The 25371-nt window shown below is 47.6% G+C and overlaps 1 protein-coding gene across 1 annotated transcript in view; it reads left to right on the top strand.

Moving 5' to 3' along the window:
* The window catches only part of USP50 (ubiquitin specific peptidase 50), a 210455-nt gene that overhangs the window by 140021 nt on the left and 45063 nt on the right, over positions 1 to 25371 (top strand). The window contains exon 4 of the mRNA XM_086959004.1: positions 12229 to 12438. Coding sequence (XP_086815130.1) covers positions 12229 to 12438 — 210 coding nt within the window. The remainder of the gene's footprint in view (positions 1 to 12228; positions 12439 to 25371) is intronic.

The raw sequence follows: 25371 nt of genomic DNA, 5'->3' as shown, positions 1-25371 counted from the left end.
CCACGCGTCCTGCTGTGCGGACATGGCGCGGACGGGTGCGCTTTTACTTCAGACCTTTCACCACTTACCGAGTGCCGCGTATGAGTGCTCGTGTGTAACGATGGGCACCATTCAGTTTGCACCGGTCTGCTGATGCTTCCACATGAGGCGGTTTTCGGGCCGTTTTTTGCTGTGTGAGCGCGGTCCTGGCTGCTCTCAGGTGCTCTTTGGGGGCATGGGCTGGGTGGTTTGTTGGTTGCCTGGCAGCCTCGGGTCCTTTTTTTTTTTTTTACCGGGCGTGTGACTCCTCCTTTGCCTGTGTTTGTTAACTCATAGGGTAGGCGTGGAGCATGGTTCTTCTGACACCGAGGAGCTATAGCTCGAAGGTGAGTCTTGTACCTTTGGTGGGGTCGGCCCTCACAGGCCAGGGTTCGCATCCTGCCAATGCTGCAGAAGTATCCCAAGGTGCGACATTTTCGAAAAGAAAAAATGCCTGTCCTGGTTCATTGTTGGAGGCTTCGGCTTCTGCTGTGTCGATTCCTTCTATGGTGTTATTGCCAATAATGTTTGATTCGGCTGTGGCTGCTTCATTGCAGGGTCAGGGGCCGGTTCCTGCTGTAAAAAGGGCCAGGTGTGATGATATTCCTGCTCTTGCTTCAGACGCAGAGGGGGCTGTTGCCGTGAGTGGTCGCTTTGTGCAAGGGGCCGTTCCTAGGTTGGTACTTGGTCACATTCGCAGACACTTGGTGTTTCCTGATTCTGCGACCCCTCTTGAAGGTGTTTTGTTCCATCAGTATCGACGTACTGTGCCTGTGTCTTTGCCCATTCATTCTTCAGTGTTGAGGGTTTTGGTCACGGAATGGTAAGATGTGGACAAGAGGTTTTTTCCACGTTTTCTGTATACACATTATCCTCTGCTGGTGCGGTGATGCGCTCTTTGGCGGCTGCTACCTTTTCCATTCGGGCAGCAGCCTATTCTTCTTCCGTGATCCATTCCTTGCTTCTGGAATTTCGGATGGTGCAGCAGGTTCGCCTGCTTTAGTCTCTTTGATTCTTGGGAGCGGCGGCTTCTGCGACTGGGTCTTCTGTCGCTGCGAGACGTCAGTTGTGGCTTCGCTCCTGGCGGGCTGTGGCTGCGCGGAAAGGTCTCCTGATGCAGTTCCCCCTTTCTGGAGGTCAGCTTTTTGGTTCCCCTTTAGATGGGATGGTGAAGGAGACGGCAGAGGACGGTGTACTCCTTGCTCCTGAACGGGCTGGTCGCTTCCATGCCTTGGGTTCTCAGAGGGCTTTTGCTCCTTCTAGGAGAGGTCGGGCTGGTCACCCCTTTCGTGGAAGGGGGAGTGGCTGGGGTGCTCCTTCCTTTGTTGAAGTCCGGTACTTCTGCCTCCTCCTCTCCTGCTTCGTAGTCATGTCTGGTTCGCTCCTGGTGTGGGTCCAGTTGGGGGTCGCCTCACTTGCTTCATGGATTCTTGGCACTAGACTGTGTCAGACCTGTGGGTGCTTCCGGTGGTTTCGGACGGTTTGCGTCTTGGGTTTACCCAGACTCCCCCTGACTGTTTCAGATCCGCTCCTTGTCCCGGTGTCCCTCTATGAAGGTTGGTGCTTTTGGATGGCATCGATTCCCTGGTGGTCGATGATGCGGTGATTCCAGTGCCCAGCGATCAGTTGGGGTTGGGCGTGTATTCCATTCTGTTTCTGGTGTCCAGACACATTGGGGTTCTCAGGCCTGTGAGGGTCTTAAGTGGGTCAATACTTTCATTTCTCACCAGCGGTTCATTATGGTTTCGCTACTGTTGATCCTTCCTCTGGTGTCTCAGGGGGATTTCCTAGCCTCGATTGCCTTGAGGGGTGCTTGTCTGCATGTGCCGGTTCACACCGACTCTCGACGGTTTCTCCGGTTCTGACTCCTGGGTCGTCTCTACGGGTTCCTGGTTTTACCTTTTGGACTCTGCTCTTCTCCCAGGATTTTTACTGAGGTTCTGGCTCCTCTTATTGGACATTTGTATGGGGATGGCGTTAGTGTTTTTCCTCATCTGGCCGACATTCAAATTTCTGCTTCTTCTCTTCCTAAGGCGGAGTTGCATGTCCAGAAGAGGTGCCATGTCCTGACGCATCATGGGTTCCTCGTGAATGTGCCGTGGTCCTCCCTGGTTCCTGCACAATGATTGACTTTCATTGGGGCTCGGTTCGAGACTCGGTTGGGGATGGTGTTCCTGCCCCCTCCCCGTGTTTTGTCCCTGTTGTCTACTGTTCGTTCCCTGTTGGTGGGGGTTTCTCATCCTGTGTGCCTGTGGTTACGAGTTCAGGGTCTGATGTCGGCTTCATTGTTGACGGTGCCGTGGGCTCGCCTCCATATGTACCCGGTGGTGTCCCACATTTTGTCGCATTGGGACCCCTGTTCCCTTGATATGGATGTTCTGGTTCCTATGTCGGAGGGGGTTCGGGTGGTCCTGCGTTGGTGGTTGGACGTAGGTCTTCTGTCCAAGGGCCGCACTTGTCTGATTGTTCCCCCCCGCGTGGTCACTACCGATTCCTGCCTGCTGGGATGGGGTGCTACTCTGGGGGTTCGGCGACTCAAAGGATTGGGCCTCGGTCAGTTTTGTCGTGTTCCTCCAACTACAAGGAACTTCTGGGTCTGTTGGACTTCTCAGTTCTTGTTCGGGGTCACCACGTGAAAATCCGGACGGACAATCAGGTTGTGATGTCTTATGTGGACCATCAAGGGGGGTGCAGGGTTTGCTCCCTCAGTTGCCTGGCTCGTCGGATTGGTTCTTGGGCGGGGGTGCATCTGGAGTCCCTGTCTGCCATCTACCTGCCTGGTGCGGGGAACACTGTGGCGGATTGTCTGGGCCGGGTGTTTCCTTCCATGGGATCCTTGTCTCTCACGAGGTGGATGTTCAGGAGGTTGCGGATGATGTTTGGTTGTCCGATTGTGGCCCTGTTTGCCTCCCAGGACTATGCCCAGACCCGTTGTTTTTGCACGATTATGCCTTGCCGGGACGCCTGGAGGTGGACGCCCTTTCGTTCCCTTGGCCGGAGGGTCTGCTGTATGCATTTCCCCTGTTCCCCTGCTTCCGGCTGTGCTACAGAAGATCAAGCGGGAGGGGTCGTTGGTGCTTCTGTTTGCGCCTTGTTGGACGCGTCGCCCTTGGTTTCCCCTTCTGTGGGAATTGGCTGTGTCTCCGGGGTGGCCCTTGCAGTTCGTGCCGTATCCTCTGATGGGTCCTCTTCTTCCTCTGCCTGTGTTCCGTTCCCTGGGTCTGCGGGCCTGGCTCTTGAGAGGGAGTCTCTGATGCGTGGCGGTTGTTCGGTGGCTGTGGCTGGTGTCATTCAGCAGTCACGGAGGCCTTCTTCGCTTACGTCTTACGCCAAGCATTGGGGTCATTTTGCTTCTTGGTGTGTTGATCATGGGCTGACGTTGGATTCTTTGGATCCAGCTCGCATTCTGGACTTTCTGAACGATGGGTTTGTGTTGGGTTTGGCCATTTCGACCCTTCGGGCTCAGTGGGCCGCCATTCGGGCATTTCATGTCCTACCTTTGGTTTCCATTTCTCCGTTGGTTGCTCGGCTTTTTAAGTCTCTTTCTTTCCTGCGACCACGTCCTATCATGTGTCCTCCTCCTTGGGACCTTCCTTTAGTTTTGCGTTCCTTGCAGTTGGCTCCTTTCGAGCCTTTGGTGTCTGTGGACCTGAAGTTTTTGACTCTCGAGGTGGTGTTTCTGGTGGCGATTGCCTCTGCCAGGCGTATGGGAGAGTTGGGTGCTTTCCTTCGTTCTGCCCCGTTTTGTTGGTTTTGGCGGACCGTGTGGTCTTGCGCCCTCATCCCACCTTTGTTCCTAAAGTGGATACTTTTTTTCACCGGTCTGCCGAGGTGGTTCTTCCGGTTCTGTGTCCTGATCCCTCCTCGGCTGAGGAGTCCCTTTTGCACCTCTTAGATGTTCGGCGTGCCTTACTGATTTACATTTCTCGCACTTCTCCCTTTTGTATGGTTGACTGCTTGTTTGTAAATTATGGTTTGTCGCGTCTGGGTATGGAGCCCTCCCTGTCCACGATCAGTCGGTGGATTAAGGAAGCCATTCTTTTGGCCTATGCTTCGGTATCTGTGGTTCCATCTCTGCCGGTTCGGGGTCGTTCCACCAGATCTGTTGCTGTATCCTGGGCTTCTTTCAGAGGGGTGTCTATGGAGGATGTTTGCAGGGCTGCTACGTGGTCTTCTCCGCATACCTTCATGTCCCATTACCGCCTCCAGGTTGGGGGTGGGGGGTTCTGTTTCGTTTGCCTCTTCTGTTTTGACTGCTGGGGTGCCTTAAGAGGTTGTCCATTTTTTGGGTTGTTGTGCCTCTGTGTATCATAATTATGTTTCGCTGCACTGATGGTGTGGTCTGTTTTCCTTACATGAAGCTGATTGCTTTGGTATCGGCTCATATGTTTATTACTGTGGCGAGGAAGACAGGACGAGGAGGTAATGCCCCGGTTACTTACCGGTAATCTTCATTACTCCGAGTCCATGTCTTCCTCGCCACAGTATAGTTTCCCTTCCCTCCCGGCCCTGGTGGTGGCTTCATGTCTGCGGCTTGGTTTTCAGGCTGAGTTGCTTGATATGTGTCCTTTTATGTGATTGGAGGAAGCCTCTGGGGCCATATTGGAGGAGGGAGGGGAGACTAGAGCGCTGCTCTTTTATTTTACTTGGAGTTCTGTGTGGAGCCGGAGGCTCATATGTTTATTACTGTGGCGAGGAAGACATGGACTCGGAGTAATGAAGATTACCGGTAAGTAACCGGGGCATTCTCATTGGTCTGTATTTCGGGGACTGCCGGTGACGTGCCACTAACAGAAAACAGTCTCAAGTTCCGCAACAAGGAGTGTATCAGCCACCCAGTTTATTGGGGTCTCGGCCCAGGCCTCGGCCAGGTACTTTAAAAAAAGTTAAACCAATGCCAAATCATTTTTAGAATTCACCAGCAGATTTAAATATGCACAAACGTTGACAGTCGGGGCTCATGTGTCTCTCGCAGGTAACAAAGTATCTCACCACTTGAGTTGAAGAATTGATCTAGACATTATTTCGTCAACGAGCACTTAAGGGGAGTGTAACAAACTAAAACAGCCACCAGGTGGCGCATCAAAGCACCTCTCCGTTGTCCGGGTTATAGCAGCTCTCCTCCTGCCTTGGCACTCCCGAAGGGAATGCTGAGTGCCAGTTGCAGGAAGGCATACAGGTGAGGCTGCTTTGGAAGGGAGGAAAGGGGGGCAAGCACACTGACAACTATTTGTGTGTGTAAACGGCCGCTTTATTGAAACAGGTGCACATCACACTTTATTAAAACTGGCGATTCGCCTTACAAAACTAAAACCTCTCTAAACATCGAATTACCTAAACCCCTTGACCTTTTCTCCCACCACCCCTACGATCCCCAAATGATAAAAAAAACACCCTGCAACATACAATACATAACTTGCAATACATTAAATAGTACACAATCTTCTCATCTAACATTAAAACTCCTACCCTCCCAAGACCTACCCTCCTATTTGCCTTCCTGCAACTGTAACTTACGACCCTCTAATGTAAACTTCCAAACTGCTTAATGTTTACCCGCTCTTGTTCACCAACTCCCCAACTTAACGATAAACTGCCAAACTCCAGCCAAACTTGGTCAACTTCAACAACAACTCCGCCAGCACCTGTTCCAAGCAACAACAATACATAACTCCACCCCTATGCATCTGTTCTAACAAGGCCCCTAACCAAACCTCCCAAAAAACAAAAACCTCTCCCAAAAACCCCTAAGCCCAGGGAGGGTGGGCGGGGGAAAAACCAGAAACCTGACTACTGCGCTCCCAGCCACCAGATCACCAGAACCTAAAATGGTGGCTGGGAAAGCGCAAACCCCCTTATCTATCAGTTGGGCTAGTGTTTTGAACTTGGGCTGCCTTTGGGCTATATCCCAGGCAGCCCAAAGCAGCAAAATGGCTCCTCTCTGCTCGACCCCCTCCTCCTCCCAAATCTGCCCGGGGGGCAGACCTCGCGGTGCTCGGCTGCCCCCCAAACCCTCTTTGGGAGGGAGGAAAGGGGCAAGCCCACCGACAACCATTTGTGTGTGTAAACTGTCACTTTATTGAAACAGGTGCACATTACACTTTATTAAAACTGGCGATTCGCCTTACAAAACTAAAATCTCTCTAAACATCGAATTACCTAAACCCCTTGACCTTTCCTTCCCCCACCCCTACGATCCCCACATGATAAAAAATCCCCACCCTGCAACATACAATACATAACTAGCAATACATTAAATAATACACAATCTTCTAACCTAACATTAAAAGTCCTATCCTCCCAAGACCTACCCTCCTATTTGCCTTCCTGCAACTGTAACTAACGACCCTCTAATGTAAACTTCCAAACCGCTTAACGTTCCCTGCTCCTGTTCACCAACTCCCCAACTTAACGATAAACTGCCAAACTCCAGCCAAACTTGGCCATCTTCAACAACAACTCCGCCACCCAGGAAAAGGCGAATGGGTAGGTGATTACACCGCCTCCATTTTTTCCTGCCCCCCCGAACCCCCTAAGAACCTGTGCCCTGATGCCTACACCCCTCTCCCCTTCACTCCCGAGGAACTCCCAACATTCTGGACAAGGCTTTCCGCAATTCTAGGAGATACAAGTCCATGCCCAAACGTGATAGGTGGACCCCGTCACCCCTGAACAATTCCGGAGCCAGCCAGCTCGTACAGGTGATACAGCAGCTCCACTGCCCACAGGGCCTGCGCGCCTCTCCCCCACAGCAAAGGGCTGCAGAGGCAGGGCAAAGCCCACGATCACCTCTGAGCCGGTCTCGCTGAGCCGTCTCTCCTCTCCCACCAGCAGGAACGCCGACAGCTGCAGTCACTCACAGGCACCCTCCCAGCAGCAGATCGCCGCAGGTAGCACGCAGGAAGCACGGCCACAGACCGCCCAGCAGGAACGTCGCAGGCCCCCACAGCAGGAACATGGGAACAGATCCCACCTTCATCGCCAGTGTGATATCCGTGGGCTCTAGGCCCACATGTCGTTGAAGGAGACATAAACTGACACCGGAAACATAGTTGCTGGGAATGGCCGCGAGTACGTGCACTCGTGCTCCTTTATTAGCAGGGCTCCTAATTGGTAGCACCTGTTTTGAGTTTGAGTTTAAGTTTGAGTTTAAAATTACTTATAGAGCGCACGTCTACCAGCGGTTTCTTGGCGCTATAGCTAACAAGGTCCAGGGCTAGAAGACTGGGGAGGCTGCTGGCGTATTATTCAAAGGATTTCGTGAACAAGAAGGTCTTGAGGTGTTTATGGAATTGTGGGTACAGAGTGATAGAACGAAGTTCAAGGGGAAGGGAGTTCCAGAGGATCGGGGCAAGGGAGGCAAATTTTGAGCCTCCCCACTTCTTTCTCCGGTAGCGTGGGATGGTGAGGAGGGACTGGGAGGACGAGCGCAGTTCCCTGGTGGGAACGTATGGAGTGATCTCGGAAGAGATGAACGCCGGTGCCAGGCCAAGTCGGGCCAAGAAGGTGATGGAGGCGAGCTTGAATTGGACCCTGGCTCGCACAGGGAGCCAGTGTAAAGATTTCAGAAGAGGGGTAGAGTGGTGAAATTTAGGAAGTTTGAAGGCCAGGCGGGCCGCCTGGTTCTGTATCTGCTGTAGGCGCCGCAGGCTATATGCGGGGATGCCGGCATATAGGGCATTGCCGTAGTCCAGGCGGGACACCACCATGGCTAGGATGATGAGCTTGAGAGCGGAGAAAGTGAAGAAGCGGGACACCCTGCGGATAGTGCGCAGTGAAAGGAAAGAAGAAGATACCACAGAGCTAACCTGGGAGTGAAGGGTGAGTTGAGAATTGAGTTTTATGCCTAGGGTTTTGACAGAGGGAGAGGGTACAGGAGAGGGGCCAAGGGAGGGGGGCCAGAAAAGGGGAGACCAGGGGCTGGATGAACCACCCGTCAATACCAGCTCGGTCTTGTCGGGATTAAGTTTGAGGTGATTGTGGTTCATCCAGTCCCTGATGTGGAGTATGACAGATTGAAAGTTTAGAACAGAAGAGGGGGAAGAGGATAGGTTGAAAACAAGCTGGAGGTCATCCGCAATGTTGAATACAGCGACCTCCATCTGTTGGAGAGAAAAGATAAGAGGGGCGACATACAGATTGAACAAGAGGGGGGAAAGGGAAGAGCCTTGGGGAACCCCGCACTGAACTTTCCGGACGTCCGCTGTGAAGTCACCCAGGCGGACGGCCTGGGTGCGGTCCCTCAGGAAGGAGGAGAGCCAGACCAGAGCGGTCCCCCCGATCCCCGCCGCCTTGACACGGGATAGCAAGATGGTGTGGTCCACCGTGTCAAAGGCGGCTGAGAGATCGAGGAGCACTAGGGCCTGGCGCTGGTTGGTATCCATACCCTCCCTGAGGTTGTCCAGGACCGAGATGACAACGGACTCCGTAGAGTGTGCGGGGCGGAAGCCGGCCTGGCGGGGGGCAAGAGCTCCATGCATCTCCACAAAGGAGCTCAGAGCGCAGGTGACATGGCGCTCGAGCACCTTAGCCAAAAATGGCAAGAGGGAGATGGGGCGGAAATTGGCAGGGACGGAAGGGTCTGCCCCGGGTTTTTTCAAAATAGGCACAATAACCGCGAACTTCAAGGGGTTTGGAACTTCTCCTTGAGCAAGAGAGCTGTTGAGGAGATGAAGGGGGGGTCTGGGCAGGTAACAAAGATATGGCGGAGAATGTGGGCAGGACAGGGGTCAAGCGGAGAACCAGATTTGACCAGGGGAACTAAGGAGGTCAGAGATTCCCTAGTGATGGGGGGGAGGGTGGTGAGATGACCCTTGGGAGGGGGGCATTGGGGGTCAACAAAGGAGGGAGAAGGGGGGGGATGTTGGCCTTAATGGTAGCAATTTTTTGAATAAAGTAGTTATTGAGGGAGTGTCAGAGTTCTTCGGACGGGGCGGGCTTGAGGGTTGTTCTGTCCGAGAACGCCAGGTTGTGGACGATCGTGAATATCTCCTTAGACTGGTTTTCCGCGGCTAGGATTTTGGAGGAGAAATATGATGTTTTGGCCTCCAAGATGTCTTTTTTATACTGGGTAAGGATGGTGGTATACTCCAGTTTTAGAGTGGGGCAATAATTTCTCCTCCATGCCCGCTCCGCGCGGCGTACTCTTAGTTTGGTGGCCTTAAGCTCTTCATTGAACCACCGATTGGCATCCTTCTCACGCTTGGAGGTGATGCGCTTGAGCGGGGCGACGGAGTCACGGCCAGAGGAGAGCCACTGGTCTATGGCCTTAACCTGGGAGAGAGTGGAGAGGCCCTGCAGGGAAGGGAGGGAGGAGGTAAGAAGGGAGGAGAGATTTTCCGGATTAACTCGGCCCCATGATCGGACCCAGATGTTTTTGGGGCGGGTGGGCTTAGCTGGGGGGTGGATAGGAAGGGAGAATGAAATCAGGTGGTGGTCAGACCATGAGCAGGGCGAGATGGAGAGAAATTCCACAGGGCAGTTCAGGGACCAGATCTGGTCAAGCATATGACCTTTGATGTGGGTGGGGGAGTGAACATAAGATGTGAAGTTGAGGGATTGGAGGGTATGGGAGAATTCCTTAGAGGACGAACATTCAGCAGGGTCGGAGGGCCAAAAATTGAAGTCGCCAAGAAGCAGAATGGAGGAATTGTTGACTGTAATAGTGGCCAAGACATCCAAGAAGTCAGGGAGAAACTGTAGAGGGGTTAGAGGAGGACGGTAAGTGAGAAAGCAGGTCAGAGGGGGAGAGGTGGAAGTGGTGCGAATCACCAGATATTCGGTGGTTGCGATATCAGGCAGGGATAGAATTTGAAAGGGAAGATTGGCACGTGCGATGACCGCCACGCCACCCCCAGCTCTGCCAGTAGGGCGGTCAGCCCTAAGGGCATAGTAAGTGGCCGGTAAGGTGGATAATAGGGCGGGGAGGGAGTCATCGCAGAACCAGGTCTCCGTTAGGAAGAGAAGGTCTGGGGCATGAAGATCCAGCAGGACCGAGAGTTCATGCGCATGGGCGACTGCAGACCGGGTGTTAAGATAGAGCGCCGTGAGGGCTTTAGGGGTTGCAGGAGGAGCGATGCTGCAAGGCGAGAGAGAGGGGCCAACTATAGGAAGGGGGATGTGAGCGGCGGGGGAGAGACCATGGGAGGAAATGCGAGAACAAGTGGAGGCTGTGATGGGCCAGGGACCCTGGAGACTGCGTAGTTGGACCGGGGTATAGGTGGTGAGCGGGGCAGAGTGACGTGCCCCTCGCCCCGGACAGTCGCGGACGGGCGCAGACGGGCTTGCCTTAGGCGCTCCCGCTGCGCTTCCTGTGGGTGCACATTTGTATAACAGTAGGGGGCGTGGCCTGTAGGGGGCGTTGTCAGCGCGCACGCCTGTGCTGATGGCGGCCGCTCGAGAAATGCCGAGCGCGAACAGAGCTTAGATCGTCTGTGCGCTGAAGAGGAGGTCAAGTTGTGGCGTTTTCCAACACAGGAAATGAGCAAGTGACACCACACAATGTGGCAATATTTAAAAGAAGTAGTAAATTTTAAAAACAATTACACAAAGTCCACGTACCACCAGCTCCCGGCTTTTCGCCTCAGGACTGGGAAAGCAATCTGACAAGCGCTAGCGATTCAGCGCTTATGTAGGAAGGTTTGAAAAGGGGGCGTGGCCTGTAGGGGGCGTTGTCAGCGCGCACGCCTGTGCTGATGGCGGCCGCTCGAGAAATGCCAAGCGCGAACAGAGCCAAGATCGTCTGTGCGCTGAAGAGGAGGTCAAGTTGTGGCGTTTTCCAACACAGGAAATGAGTAAGTGACACCACACAATGTAGCAATATTTAAAAGAAGTAGTAAATTTTAAAAACAATTACACAAAGTCCACGTACCACCAGCTCCCGGCTTTTCGCCTCAGGACTGGGAAAGCAATCTGACAAGTGCTAGCGATTCAGCGCTTATGTAGGAAGGTTTGAAAAGGGGGCGTGGCCTGTGGGGGCGTGGCCTGTAGGGGGCCTTGTCAGCGCGCACGCCTGTGCTGATGGCGGCCGCTCGAGAAATGCCAAGCGCGAACAGAGCCAAGATCGTCTGTGCGCTGAAGAGGAGGTCAAGTTGTGGCGTTTTCCAACACAGGAAATGAGTAAGTGACACCACACAATGTAGCAATATTTAGAAGAAGTAGTAAATTTTAAAAACAATTACACAAAGTCCACGTACCACCAGCTCCCGGCTTTTCGCCTCAGGACTGGGACAGGTATGGGTTTAGGTGATTGTGTGGGCCAGCCCTCGAGGATGTAGCTAGCAAAGCATTCAAATGTGTCCAACAGGACACAACAGGGGGTATTAATCTATGGATTATGGAGGATTACAGGTAAGTAAACATAAATAAATAAAACAAATTTTGTTAAGTGCACTGCATCGCATTGGGGGATGCAGTGCATGAAACGAAATTCGTATTTATTTATTTATATGTTTATTTTTTTATTTATTTAAAAAGTTTTATATAGTGCGAACAAGTTCCAGAGTACTTACTTGTAAACCTCTGTAATCCATAGATTACTTCCCCCCACCCTGTCCCTCCCCCTCCCATCGTCACCACCCGGCAGGTACTCCCACTACCGACCGCGACTGGCTTTTACCCAGGGTCACATGGTGCTGAGCTGCCCCTGGCGATTGAACTCTGAGCCCTGCGCTCTGGAGTCAGCTCCACCACCCGCTGGCCCACACCTCTTTCATGTCAGGGTTCTGAGGATTCCCTGAAGGGCAGTTGAGATCGGCATACCACGGCTGAGCATCTAACTGCATCTGCTCCTGGTGGGGGTCATTTATGTATCGATTCAACTTACTGTCAACCCTCTTTTAACCTTTTGGCGATGTCTGTGTATCTCTACAAGCCAACCTGCATCACACCAGGTCCTCGGTTTCATATGATCATTTTAAATAGTTTTTACAATGTATAAGAACACAATCTGATCAGTGAGCCACAAATACCAATGACTGACCATACCATTCTCTATGAGTCTCGGTTGCAGCTAGGAGTGCCGTCTGCAAGCGACAAGTGTTAATTAATACTAACGGTATTAATCAGTGTTTTAAATAAGTTACAGATTGACTCAAAAACAATGTAATGGGCTATGAGATTTGAGTTGTGTTGTGTTGTTTGAACAGGATTGTATTCCTCAGCCAGACTTGGGTTGTTGTTTCACTGGATCATTGCTTGTTGCTCTTGCAGAGTAATGGAAGAAGAGCCTCCACCGGAAGAGAGAATTCCAGTGGTAGGGCACTAGGAAGCTTGAAGGAGTCATCCATTATCACCCGCTTGCTAGAAGGACAGTTACGATACGACACTATATGCCTCAACTGTAAGAAAACCAACACTACCACTGAGATCTTCACTGTTCTGTCACTCCCCATTCCATCCACGGTCAACTGTACTCTCGAGGTATGTCATATACATGACCATATATAGGGGCGTTAGCATGTAGACACAGACTAGTTTAATTATCAACGTCTATTGCATCTTTAATTATTGTGGCACTTTTCTTATGGTATGGAGTCACAAAATCAATGTTTAATGGACTTGAACAATATCATGAAGGTAAGTAGATGTGGAGCTAGAATACTAAATCCATATTCCCTATATATACTTACACTGATGGTTGCGATTCGGAACGTTGCAGTAGATATTTTTAAGACAATATACTGCCATATTACCCTTTTTAACCTGTACAAAACACATGCACATATAGGAGCGTGTGGGCAGTATTGTTCTTAATCTTAGTACATATTGCATCAATGTCATCTTTTTGTTGGACACCATGTAGTAACATCTGTATAGTATTCATTTTTAATACTGGAGGCTAATTTGGCTGTATGATAAAAAGACTAGGCCCTTGCAACCACAATTGTCGCATGAGTTCCATGGTATGATTAGTACGCAGCTGCTGAAAATAAGTTTAATTTAGATACTTTATTCACTGTAAACTCATGTTTGTCTCTATATGTTTGTCTCCTATTTTTGTTGTTGTTTGTTTTTTTCCCTCCAGGTAATAAGAGGAACGCCATTGAGATGTTCCACTGAGTACTTTCACTCATTCAGAGCCTTAATAGAGGTACCATAGAACTATACAGTGATTTTTTCCTTGCTCCTATTTTTATATACATTTTTATTGCACCAATTCACATGACACGGTCCTGACAAAGCGCACCTGGATCCATTAGGGACCTTTTTCGAGCGTAAAACATGTCGACCAGGTTTCTCATTCACGAATACACATGGGTACTGAGAGCCGCAGAGTAATACCTCGACCTCTGCTATAACCTACGAATAAAACTGATCTCAGGATACCGACGGGGCAATTTTTATACACTTGCACCATCCCTTTTTAGGCCCACATGCACAACTGCAGCGTCTCCTAAAAGATCTCCGACAAGGAGCCCGCTCTCGGGTCACATGGAGGACAGCAGCACCACCCCCACGAAGAGCAGCGCCTGATGATGAAGCATGACACTCGCAAGAGGGTGTGAGGACACTAATTTCTGAAGGAGAAATTCCACCTTCTTCATCAGACTGGGAGCACATATAGAGACTATATTTTCTAACTTCTGTTCTATGTAACCTAGTAGGTTATATTTTTCTCTTTTAGGAACTGTTTTCAACCAGTGAGTACATATCAGTTCTTGGGAGCAATGGTACTGGACCTACCTTTTCTTTAACGCTCCCTCTCTTAGTGTTTAGCAAGTTATTTGGTAGGCAGATCCTCTAGGTCAATGGTTTCCAAACTTTTTGAAGCCACCCCTACTCTTGTGAAAAATCAGTTAATCAGGTGAGGCGGGGGATTCGTTGAAATCCATTTTCTGTAAACATTTAAAAAAATGTTCAATACTACAAGCAAGCAAAATAATTTGAGTGAATCTTGAGGACAAACCCTCTTACAAATACAAAAAACGGATTTGCAGTGGTGGTTCTCAATTTATCTGAAAATATATATGTGCGGTAAAGAATAGCAAGCAAGCAAGCCAAACAAACCAGGTGAGATTGCAAGTGTAAGGGGCATATTAAACCAATTGACCAAAAGCAATGTCATAGATGACTTTTCTTCCAATAAATCCCATATGCGAAACCGAAAAATTATTACGAGCCAAGGAGTCAAAAAGTGTAAAGGACTGTAGAGGGCGTCACAGAAATTTTAACGAAAAACTGATGTTCTTTCTTGTCTTTTGCAACAATGTCATGCCTCGCTGGCATTTGGGCACATGCCATGTATGATCATTTAGCCAGTCCAGGCATTTTAGCCAAAAGCACTTTGCAAGCTGGAGTTTTTAAGCCAATCTTTACAATGTAAAATGCAAAACTATGATTTCCAAAATGCAATGTGCCCTTAGCTGTGTCCACTTGATCGCTCTAAACAAATTTAACATCTCAAACAGTGAGGTTCATGTAAAAGGTTGAAAAATCCACTGAAATAAATGATTGAGGCCTAATTCCGCGACAGGCATTGTGAAATTATCAGATGGAATTTCGCTCAGCTTGATTCTTTGCTGGTAGGTTTTTCCCCACTAAGCAGGATGGGGAAGAAGCAGTACCGATTTTTCTGGCCAGCAATTTCAATTGTAAAATTGCAGTTACTGGCAGAAGGGTCACACACACAAACAGACTCATTTACATTGTACAAAAAAAAGTCTCTTGCCAAACACCTGCAACCACACAACCAGCAGAACCACCAGTAACAAAACCGGAACCTGGAACAGTCTAAAGAGCAAAAGCTGTGAACTAGAACAAAAAGGGAGAAATAAAGCATTACCATTGCAATTCACAAGAAATAAAACAATTAACATTTTAACAAGCCATGTCACTACTCAAATGGTCAATCTGCCAGATGGGCCTTCAAATAGGGCTGAGAAAAATGGGCGCTGATCTTGCCCAAGGGATCCAGTGATGTTGTCTGTCAGGCCGATCTGCCCACCTGGTGGGGCTGAAAACATCAGACAGAAATGTGCCACCCTTGCAAAACAAATCCCTGGTGCCTGGTAGGGTTTTCTGCCTCCCCCCAGGAAAGAAAGGCCAAAAAATGGGGTAGATCTATCCCCAGGAGCCTAGTAGGGTTTTCTGCCCCCCCCCCCCCCCCCCCAGGAAAGAAAGGCCAAAAATGGGGTAGATCTATCCCCAGGAGGGGCATTAAAAAACATTAACCAACTTTTACCCCCTTGGAAGCAACCATGTCGCTTCCATTACACGCAAAACAAAATCCCTGTGCCTAGTGGGTTTTTCTGCCCGCCCCCAGGGGGACAGAAAGTCCAAAAATGAACGAGCCAATCCGCCCACAGGGGGGCCAAAAAGACATAAACAACGCATCAGCCCCCTGGAAGCGACCCTTGCCCAAGGGGTCGCTTCAATTTCTTTTAAAATACACTCCTGGGTGTCTATTGTGGCTGGGGGCAGAAAGGACCAACACATGGGTCGATGGGTAGAATAAACAAACCAATAAAATATCTGCCCCCTGGAAGCCACCGTCGCCCAAGGGGTTGCTTCCATTTCAATTTTAAAGAAGTCCCTGGTGTCTAGTAGGTTTTCTTCCCCCCTCTACCCCCAAGATATGGAACATACAGTCAGACCCCCAAGAGAATTCCATAAGGACCTTCTAGGCAGAACTTTTGCTCTCTGGACTCCATGCAGGTTATGGATCCAGCTGTGACCTGAAACTAATTCTCTAACTGTTAAGGGCTACCCTAAGCCCCGGTCCTTCCATTCCACTATTGAATTTCCCTCATTACGATGGGGCCAGAATAATACACAGCAACACCCAGGGTGCACATAGTATTCCGGTAAACCTCAGAGGCGAAGGCCAGTCCTTCATCTAAGTGTAATGCTGCTACTGCATATGTACCAACAAAGACTTGCAAATCTTTAAAAACAGCTTGAGTGTCATCTGATTGATGTTGCCACACCCATAGAAATTGAGAACAAGAATCAACAGCCACTTAAATAAATTCAAAGGCACCATCCAAATTGAGTGGCATGCAATGACACATTGTAAGGGCTTGTTGGAAACTAAAAGAGGTCTCTGCAGTCGGCGTGCAGCAGTGGAAGTTTTAATTTCTTGACAAATGTCACAACTAAGGACATCATTTTTAGTCTGTCTGTAAAGACCTTGCCACCATTAGTGTTTTTGTAGTAAACAAACTGTAGCCACCACACCAGCATGGGCAGGCGCTAATACTTCATGAGCAGCTATTATAAACTCTACCTGCAGTCCCTGTTGGGTAGCACTTAATCACTCACCCATGGAATGTTGGCTAAGGGGATATTTTGAGGACTCAATAGATTGGAATATTTTGCTGAATAGCTTTAGGCTAGGGCTCAACACTAGCTGAAGCAGTGACTGCAGCCAACATGTCAACAGCAATCTTCGTATATGAACGAGTAATGGCAGCGACAAAAACTGTCTGAACAGCTACCTTAGCAGCTTCATCAGCCAATATTAACACATTGATGACTCCATGTATGAATTACATGAGCCTGTGGAAGGCATACTTGAGTGCCTCCACTTTGCTCCAAAGCAATTTCTGCTTGATAGCCTTTCCTTTAGAATGAGTGAATCCATTCAAGTGCCAATAAGCTAAATTATCATTAAAGGCCTGATGCAGTAATAGGAATCACCCACTGTAAGTGTGGGGGATTCAGTATCAATATTATGCAACGCCAGAACCCGTGCTTTCAATTTAGCCAGTTGAGCAGTACAGTCACCTTAAGTTTGAGTATATGTTTTGTGCTTGAACTATACCATCTTCCATGACAGCTTTCACCACAGCACATGCTGCTGAATATTTGTACTTAGTAGCAATCACAAGCTGGGCTGAACAATCAGTATAGCTTACAAAATCCTAGTGATCTAAAGGCAAAATTTCATTAGACACAGGGTATTCTTGCTCATACTGGAGGTATTCATGTGTTTGTAAGGTAAAATCAAAAACATAATCTACATCCGTAGCTGTCAAAGAATTGGCCCACTGGCCCATCCTGGATGTAAGGCTTTCGCGTTAGGAATGCTAGCCTTGGTGACAGCCTCAAAGGCCAGAAAAGGAAAAACAACAATTACATGTTTCCCCTGAGCCAATGGATGTTCCGTCAGGATAGTTGTTTGAACTGCAGTCAAAAGAAATTCTTTCAATGCTAAAAGCATTGGAATATAAATGCCCTTTATAAGCAATTGGCACTGTTTCACCTTCATTGAGTAAAACATACGTGTATCTAGCGAAACCAGCAATTATGAGGATTACCAAGTGTTATTATGAGTGTGTAAATGTTTAGACTCAAGCATATCTTACTTTGTGGCCCTTTTTTCTGTAAATTTTGTGCACGTCCTCCACCTAAGAAAGATCCGCATAGCTCACTGCAGGCGGCACTTATAAATGCTCGCTCTCTTCCAAAGCATAAATTAGATATTTTTGAACTCATTACTGCACACTCCATTGATCTACTCTTTATCACAGAAACATGGGGAGATGCAGCAGCTGATCCGGATTTTACAGCTGCCCTGCCACCTGGCTTCTGTGTAAATCGATTAGATAGACCGATAAAAAGAGGAGGTGGTCTGGCCATTACCTATAGAGACTATTTTAGTATTAATACAACCCCTCTCCTTAATATGACTTGTGAGGCACTCTCTTTTACGATCACGCTTACTGCCAATTAATCTTTCTCAGGGAATCTAGTATATCGTCCTCCAGGACCACGCACCAAATTCCTTGCTAACATTAACAACCTTTTAGAAAGTGTAGCAGGAACTCCTCATTTTACCATTCTTGGGGATTTTAACTTTCATTTAGAGGCTGATACTGATAACGACACTGTATCACTGCTCGAAGATATGACAGCCGCAGGACTCAACCAACTTGTCTCGGCACCCACTCATATCGCAGGACACATCCTGGATGGGATATTTACAAACAATCAAGATATTTCCTATTCCTCACAATTGCCTCTTACCTGGACAGATCATTCAGCGGTACTTTTTGCCATTAGGCTTAACAATCCTACAGCTCCTCCAGCCAAATCGGCGTTTCCAGTCATGTCCAGGAACTGGAAAAATATCAATATCCCTCATCTATCAGCTACTCTGGCTTCATCATTAGATACTACCGAAACAGACCCAGATATAGGTTCTAATAACTATCTTTTACAACTTAATAATGCGCTAGATGTTTTTGCACCATCAAAAGTCATGTTTCGAAATCGCACTTCGCCCTCAGCCCCCTGGTTTTCTGAAAACCTGCGCCTACAGAGACAATTTTGTAGAAACTTGGAGAGACACTGGCGGTGACATTATAACCTCACAGATAAACTGATATACAAAAGTGCTCTCTATAAATACAAGCAGCAGTTAGTCACAGAAAAAAGTAGCTATTATGTCACCCAGATTGAGTCAGCAGAAAATTCCACCAAAAAACTCTTTTATGTAGTCAACCACCTGATCAATCCTCCTATTCAACCAGAGAAAACTTCTCAACAGCTGTGTAATTCACTGGCTGACTACTGTACTGACAAAGTAACCTCCATATTCTCTGCTTTCTCTCCTCAAGCTATGTTTCCAGGGAAATCTTCAGTCCCTAATCAATTTCCTAATTCTCCATCTTTTTCTTTTTTTCACTCAGTCACACATGAACAAATTTCACATCTTGTTACCACCATTAAATCAGGCTCACCTTTAGACCCCTGTCCCCCTTCTATTCTTAACCTCATTCCTGAGGCTATCTCACCTGCAATAGCTACTATTTGCAATAATATGTTTCAGGAAGGCTCCTATCCATCGGTATGGAAAAAAGCAATCATCAGACCGCTTTTAAAAAAACCCTCCCTTGATCCTACAGACCCTGCTAGTTTCAGACCAATTGCATGTTTACCTTTTCCATCCAAAATTTTTGAAAGCCTTATGAATCAACAACTCTCCGATTTTGTTGATACTCATAATCTATTGGATGATACCCAATTCGGCTTTAGGAGTGAACATGGAACTGAAACAGCACTTATTAAAGGTGCAGATGAAATCAGGTATACACTAGACAAGGGAGGAGCGGCAGTCTTGATACTGCTAGATTTGTCAGCGGCTTTCGACACGGTCGATCACAACATCCTGATCGACCGTGTCGCAGCCATAGGGGTGAAATACAAAGCCAAGGCTTTGATTGCATCCTTTCTACATAACCGGTCTCAAACACTTAAACTGGGTTCTTTTTATTCATCTCCTCTTTCCCTTCCCTGTGGTGTACCACAGGGCTCCTCGCTAAGTCCGACGCTTTTTAACATCTATGTGTCGGACTTGGCGAGGGTGATAAAGGAACATGACATCAGCCTTACCACCTATGCTGATGATACCCAGTTAGTCCTTTCTATACACCGGGATGGAGATAGGGTGGCCGCCAATTTCCAGGAAGCAATGTTGTCCATCAGCTCATGGATGGCGGCCAACTGTCTCAAACTGAATTCCAGCAAGACCGAGATTATGTTGTTTGGCAAGTTAGAACCCTGCTGGTCCCCTCAGTGGTGGCCAAGTGAACTAGGTCCCCTGCCTATACCTGTCAAAAGGTAAGAAACCTTGGAGTCATCTTTGATGATCGGCTTCTTTTTAATCATCATGTAAACAATGTAGTTTCTTCATCTTTTTTCATTTTGAAGAAAATTTTAAAAATTCTACCTTACATACCCACTTCGGCGGCAAAAACCCTTATCACCTCCCTGGTATTTTCACGAACTGATTATTGCAATGCCCTTCTCCTCAACGCCCAGGCTAAAGTGCTTAATAAGCTGCAGTTGGCGCAGAACGCTGCAGCCAGGGTGCTGCTTAATATCCCAAAACATCATTCCATCTCTCCATTTATTCACAATTTGAACTGGCTTCCAGTGAGAAGTCGCACAAAGTTTAAGGCCCTATGTATAGCTTATAAAGCTATTAACAATACGGGACCTCAGTTTCTTAAATCAGCATTTAAACCTCCAGAGGCACCAAGAACCCTCCGTTCATCTTCAGCCCATCTTTTGAACGTTCCACCTACAAGAAAGGTCAACTGGGGCGACAGACGTTTCATACTGGCTACCGCCAGACTGTGGAACTCACTCCCCCTCTGTATTAAGACCTGCCCCACGCTGTTTAGTTTTAGGAAACAACTTAAAACCTGGTTGTTTACACAATAGATGCTTAGTTTGTGCAGTTTCTGATCACTACAGCGCCGAGACACCTCCGGGTATTTGCGCGCTAAACAAATTGCCAAAATAAATAAATAAATAAATAAATATCTGTCTGTAAATTTCTTAGAATACTAGTGTGTTCAGTAGTCCAATGTTTATTAGAAAAGTCTGAGCAAATTGATTCATAGTATTGTTAAACCCATTGTGTATAATTTGGTATGTTTTCTACCAAAGTTTAGAAAGCACAAAAGAGATTGAAGCTTCTTCAATGTAGCTAGTGTTGTATGAGAGCACATTTCCCTTAGAAATGTGATGCTAGACTTTTACCTTCAATAGATAACTAGTATCCCAAAACAAGGACGCTGAAAAAAACAATTTTAGATTTTGAAAACTTGAATATATAGTCATGTTCAGCTAATCCTAAAATTATATGATACACTCAGACCCAAATCTGTGATTAAATCATCATCTGTGAGGTAAATGTCATCAAAGAATAATAGCGATTCTGAATCAATTTCTTGTAGAATTAATGTTACTTCGGCAGCAAACAGGCCCAGACTGTTCTTACACCCCAGTGGGAGCCTACAGAAACTTCTCTGGGCTCCTAGTGCTGTGAAGACGGTTACGTCACAGTTTTCAGTTGCTATATTTTGACAGAAAAAGCCATTGGAAATGTCCAATGTAGTTTTGATTTTTGTACGTACATTGTTGTTTATTAGTTCTATGCTATGTGCATTATGAACAGCAACAGTGCATATGTGATTGTTTAATTGTCCATAGCAAAAGACTACACAAAAGGAATGATCTGGTTTAAGCACAGGAAACAATGGAGTATTTATGGTAGAGAACAGTCTCAATTACACCTTGATAGTCTGACTGTAATGGGATCTCCCTAACAGGGTGTTTAGCTTCATATTTAAAAGGGTATTGTGCTTGTACTGGCATGCTGGACTTTATAGATATAGCACGATAAGGTGATTAATTGTCCCAACCTGCCTGGTTGCGCTATAATGCTGGTGCTTGAGCAAGAGCCCATTCTTTAGCTTATGCTGTTATCACTTCCTTGGGGACAATACGGAAAAGGAAGGCATGATACATCCTCACCTTGTGTGACTTTTCTAAAAAAACTCATGTGGCCAATCAGTCTTAGCCAGAAGAATGTCATAGTCATTAGTTCAATTCTGCCTGAATATTACTTTAATAGTACGCGGAAGTCACCCTCAATGTGTCTGTCTAACTCATAGAGTCTGCCAGAAAGGTGGTATCACTGATGTGGAGTTTCTACTTAAAGGTAGTCATTAGTCAGTCTTACCACCAGTCTGGTGAACTATGGAGACTTCTGCTGCACTGTCGAGCAGAGCCCTCGTCCATGTCCACGTCCACTCCGAGTTTTTGCTTTAGCTTTGTTTTTATCCCAGCTCCTATTAGAAGGCTCTGGTGTCTGCTTGGTAACGTAGGTATCAAATTTACCTTCAAGTTGTGGTTTATTAGGCCTGATTCCCAAACTCCTATGACCTATAGATGTGTAGGTTTCAGAAATAATTTTAGGGAGTTCCTGGTCTGCGACTGGAACTGTAGCAAGTCGTTGGTGTATAGCCAATGCAGCTGCCTTCCCTGCAAAATTACTCACAATAATTAAGAACACGCTGTCAAAATTGCCAATGAGTTTTTTCCCCAAATCGAGGGTACAGGCTGCTCCATGTTCAGCCTGAATCTGTTTGAGGACTTCAGGTAGAGTTCAGGACTACACAACTTTTTAAGACCTTTGCCATCTAAGTGCGGACTTTGTAGGGATAAAATAGAATATGATTTATTAGGATCAGTATAAAGATCACATTAAGTACAGTATTTTTGGTACAGGTATAATGGGCCATATTAAAAAGGAGAATATAAATTGAATATGCAGGATTTATTTAGCTTAATAGGTACTTCCTATTAAGCTAAAGGAGGATAAAAAAACCTTTATCACCACAGACGTCTCTGTATAGGGGTAATAAACGAGCTTTGGGCACATGCAGGTAAACTACTCATGAGGTGCACTAAATAGATACAAACCTAGAATATTGTTGGCGCTACGCTAAATGCTTCCTACTAATCTAGTAGGACTGTGTATTTAGAACACCAAAACTTCCTAATACAGAGACTGAGTCTTCTCATATAATCAGTAAATGTTGGTCTGTTTGGCTAGCTCACAGTACCGCATCTAAATTCCCAAACGTACAGAGTTATAGATGTTGTCAGCAGCCTAGAACATGACTCTCGGATTCACAAGAAAACCATGGTAACAGTTGTAACCTTTTTGTTTGTCACTCTTGCATGCCCAAAGTGCTCACAAAGAAAAGATAAAATATTGCATTTTTGAACGTTTATTCAAAAGCTCTAATCTTTGTAAATAAAACATGAACTTCAATTGTAATAAAGATGAGACAAATTATTGAGGGCGTACTTTAGGCCTGCCAAAATCAATACATAATTTCATCGTTCCGACTCCGACTGTCCTAGACGTGCTGCTCTGGATGCAGGTCTGGTTCACATGCTGTGGAGCTGCACCAGCTTAGGCACATACTGGAGAGAAGTAGCGGAAGCGCTGCGCAATTGCACAGAGAGAGAGTTACCCTTCGACTGGCTAGTGTACCTGCTGCATGGATTCCGCAGATCGCAGAACACTTAAGGATCTAGGCATAGTCGCAGCCAAAAGGCTATCACGAAAAGGTGGAAGGCACCCGATCCCCCACACTTTCAGGCCTGGAGACACTCCACACTTGCATGGGCCGGAGCAGAAGGCATAGCAATTCAGCGCGAAGAAACTATAGGCCTTAGCAAAATACCAATATCTGCACATTGGGAAGCGATCCTAATAGCATTACAACAGCACACAGAACTGTCTGTTCAACCCCCACAGACACCTGACCAGGTGGAGTCATGCCACGCACAGGAACCGAGCCTCTGAAGCTCTCAATCACATCAGACCAGCTCCTGCTACTACTACACTGGCGCTCCCACGTGTGCGTTAGAGGGAGGCCAGCTACCTCAGTGATCTGCACAGGATCCTTCCTGGACAGGCCCACACACTCCTGCAGACTCGTGGGGAGACACTCCAACTCAGCTCCAAGTTCCACATCCCACCCCCTGGGTTGTTGAACGCACAGTTTGTCTTGGTCATTTGCATAGCTCCGGCCTTCATATGTTCCTTACCACAGGCCATATCTGTAGGAATCATAACAGTTCTGGACTCTAAATGAAGAGACTGTTTAAACACAATTCATTAAAGTTGTCATGCTAAAGTGACTATTGGATGAACAGAAAAACAACAAAAGATTTATTTTTTTAAGAGAAATTATTGCAAAAACAATTCAACCATGGTAATTGTTGATAATGCTGCTAACGTTACTCCTATTTGTTACTACCGCCTTTGCTTAAGACAGCATATTGGGAGTACCCATCTGCCAGGCCTGTCGAATGACCTTACGCCTTCTCTTGGTACGGTATGTCAGCGAGCCAGGCTCAGTGCATCCACAAATGCACCTCCGACCGAGGGTACAGATATCTTCTTTCCCAGACTGATGATCGAGGTCACAGGGACTGCATCTTACATCAGCGTTCCCTGATGACTCTGGCAAAAGGGAACTTCTCACCGACTTCTGTGGGCACAGTTTAAATAACATAACCCCGCACTCCCCCATACCGTGGGGAAGTATCTACCCCAAGACCCATACCCCAGGCATCCCAATAACTTAGCCAACCAGGTCGTAGTTGTTGTGGTGGTTGTTGGCCGCAGTTTTATTGGGATCATAAATGATATCTGGGTCATATATATGTCAACACAATATCCCATAAATTATATCTGGGTCATAAACATGTCATACAACATATCATGGGTCATAAATCATACATGCCATCGCCGTGGTCATAAATCATATCTGGGTCATAACTCATACATGTCATCATTTTCATAAATCATCTCTGGGTCATAAATCATAGATGTCATCATCATCATCGTCATAAATCATATCTGGGTCATAAATCATACATGTTGTTTTCATTGTCATAAATCATATCTGGGTCGTAAACATGTCAATCATCATATTGTGCAGATCAATATCGTGGTACATTCAGTTCGTAGATGGCACGCCTACCAAACCAGTTCTTTCGTTGATCCTTGGTAGTCCTCATTGTCGTGTTACCTCTGGGACCACCATTTGGCTGGTCACCCACGCCCTTTGCGTGTAGGGAGGGGTAGTTTCTCCAAGGAGTTAGGCCCAACTCGCTACCTTTTTGTGCCCTGCCGGGTCTGGGCCGCGAGCTCCGTCTCCGTTCGCTACTCCCCTCCTTGGCCCGGCCACCTCACCCTGCCGTGCGGCATCCCAAAATGAGTGGCCTACTTCTACACACCGCCCTGTTGGTGTGTCTCCTTAGCCATCCGTTGTAACAATTTCCGCTGATGCTTGTGTTGCTGTCCAGCACTGCGACAACTGCTGGTTCCTAGGTGTGGGTCCAAAAATTCAGGTGCGCCGCTTCCCCCGCTCCACGAAAATTGGGAGCTATCTGGGGGAAGCGGTGGCTTATATCCCCCCCCATCTGCTCGTCCGTTCCGTGCAGCTGGTCCCCAATTGGGGGGATTGTACCATGCTGTACCCCCTATTGGCTGGGGGTTCCTTGGCGCCAACAGGATGCTCCCCTGTGAGGTGTTAAGTCTTCGTGCCGCTTCTGGGCACCCAGAACCGGTTCCTCCACTGGGGCTCGGCGTGGGTTAAGGCGCCGGCCCTTAAGCCTCCCCCCCCCCCCCTTGGGGGGGGGGGGGGTGCAGCGGCCTCTGCAAAAACTGCAAGCTTATCGTTTTAATTAGACTAAAGCAGAAGACCCCTCTCTTTACGAGCACAGAAAATAAAACAATGCCTGGTGTTCTGAATTTGTGCAACCATGGAACTAACTGCAAACTACAGGGTGACAATGACTATCAGGAATACATGCGTTCATGGGCCAGTCTCGCAATAGGATAATATGTGCAAACCACCATCAGAAAACGAGGCTAATTTAAAATGAGAAACTAAAATGGAGACTGAATACCACCTGCATAACAATGAGCTGGTACTGCCTTGTGTGTATCAGTCTGGGTTGGGCTTCACCTGCCCTGTTTAATATGCGCCCAGAAGGGTGCCACAATCCGTAGACCAGCACCAGGGACTGCCA

This window comes from Lissotriton vulgaris, chromosome 2_1 (genome assembly GCF_964263255.1).
Source record: "Lissotriton vulgaris chromosome 2_1, aLisVul1.2, whole genome shotgun sequence".
NCBI lineage: Eukaryota > Metazoa > Chordata > Amphibia > Caudata > Salamandridae > Lissotriton > Lissotriton vulgaris.
This window is presented reverse-complemented; position numbering and strand designations above follow the sequence as displayed.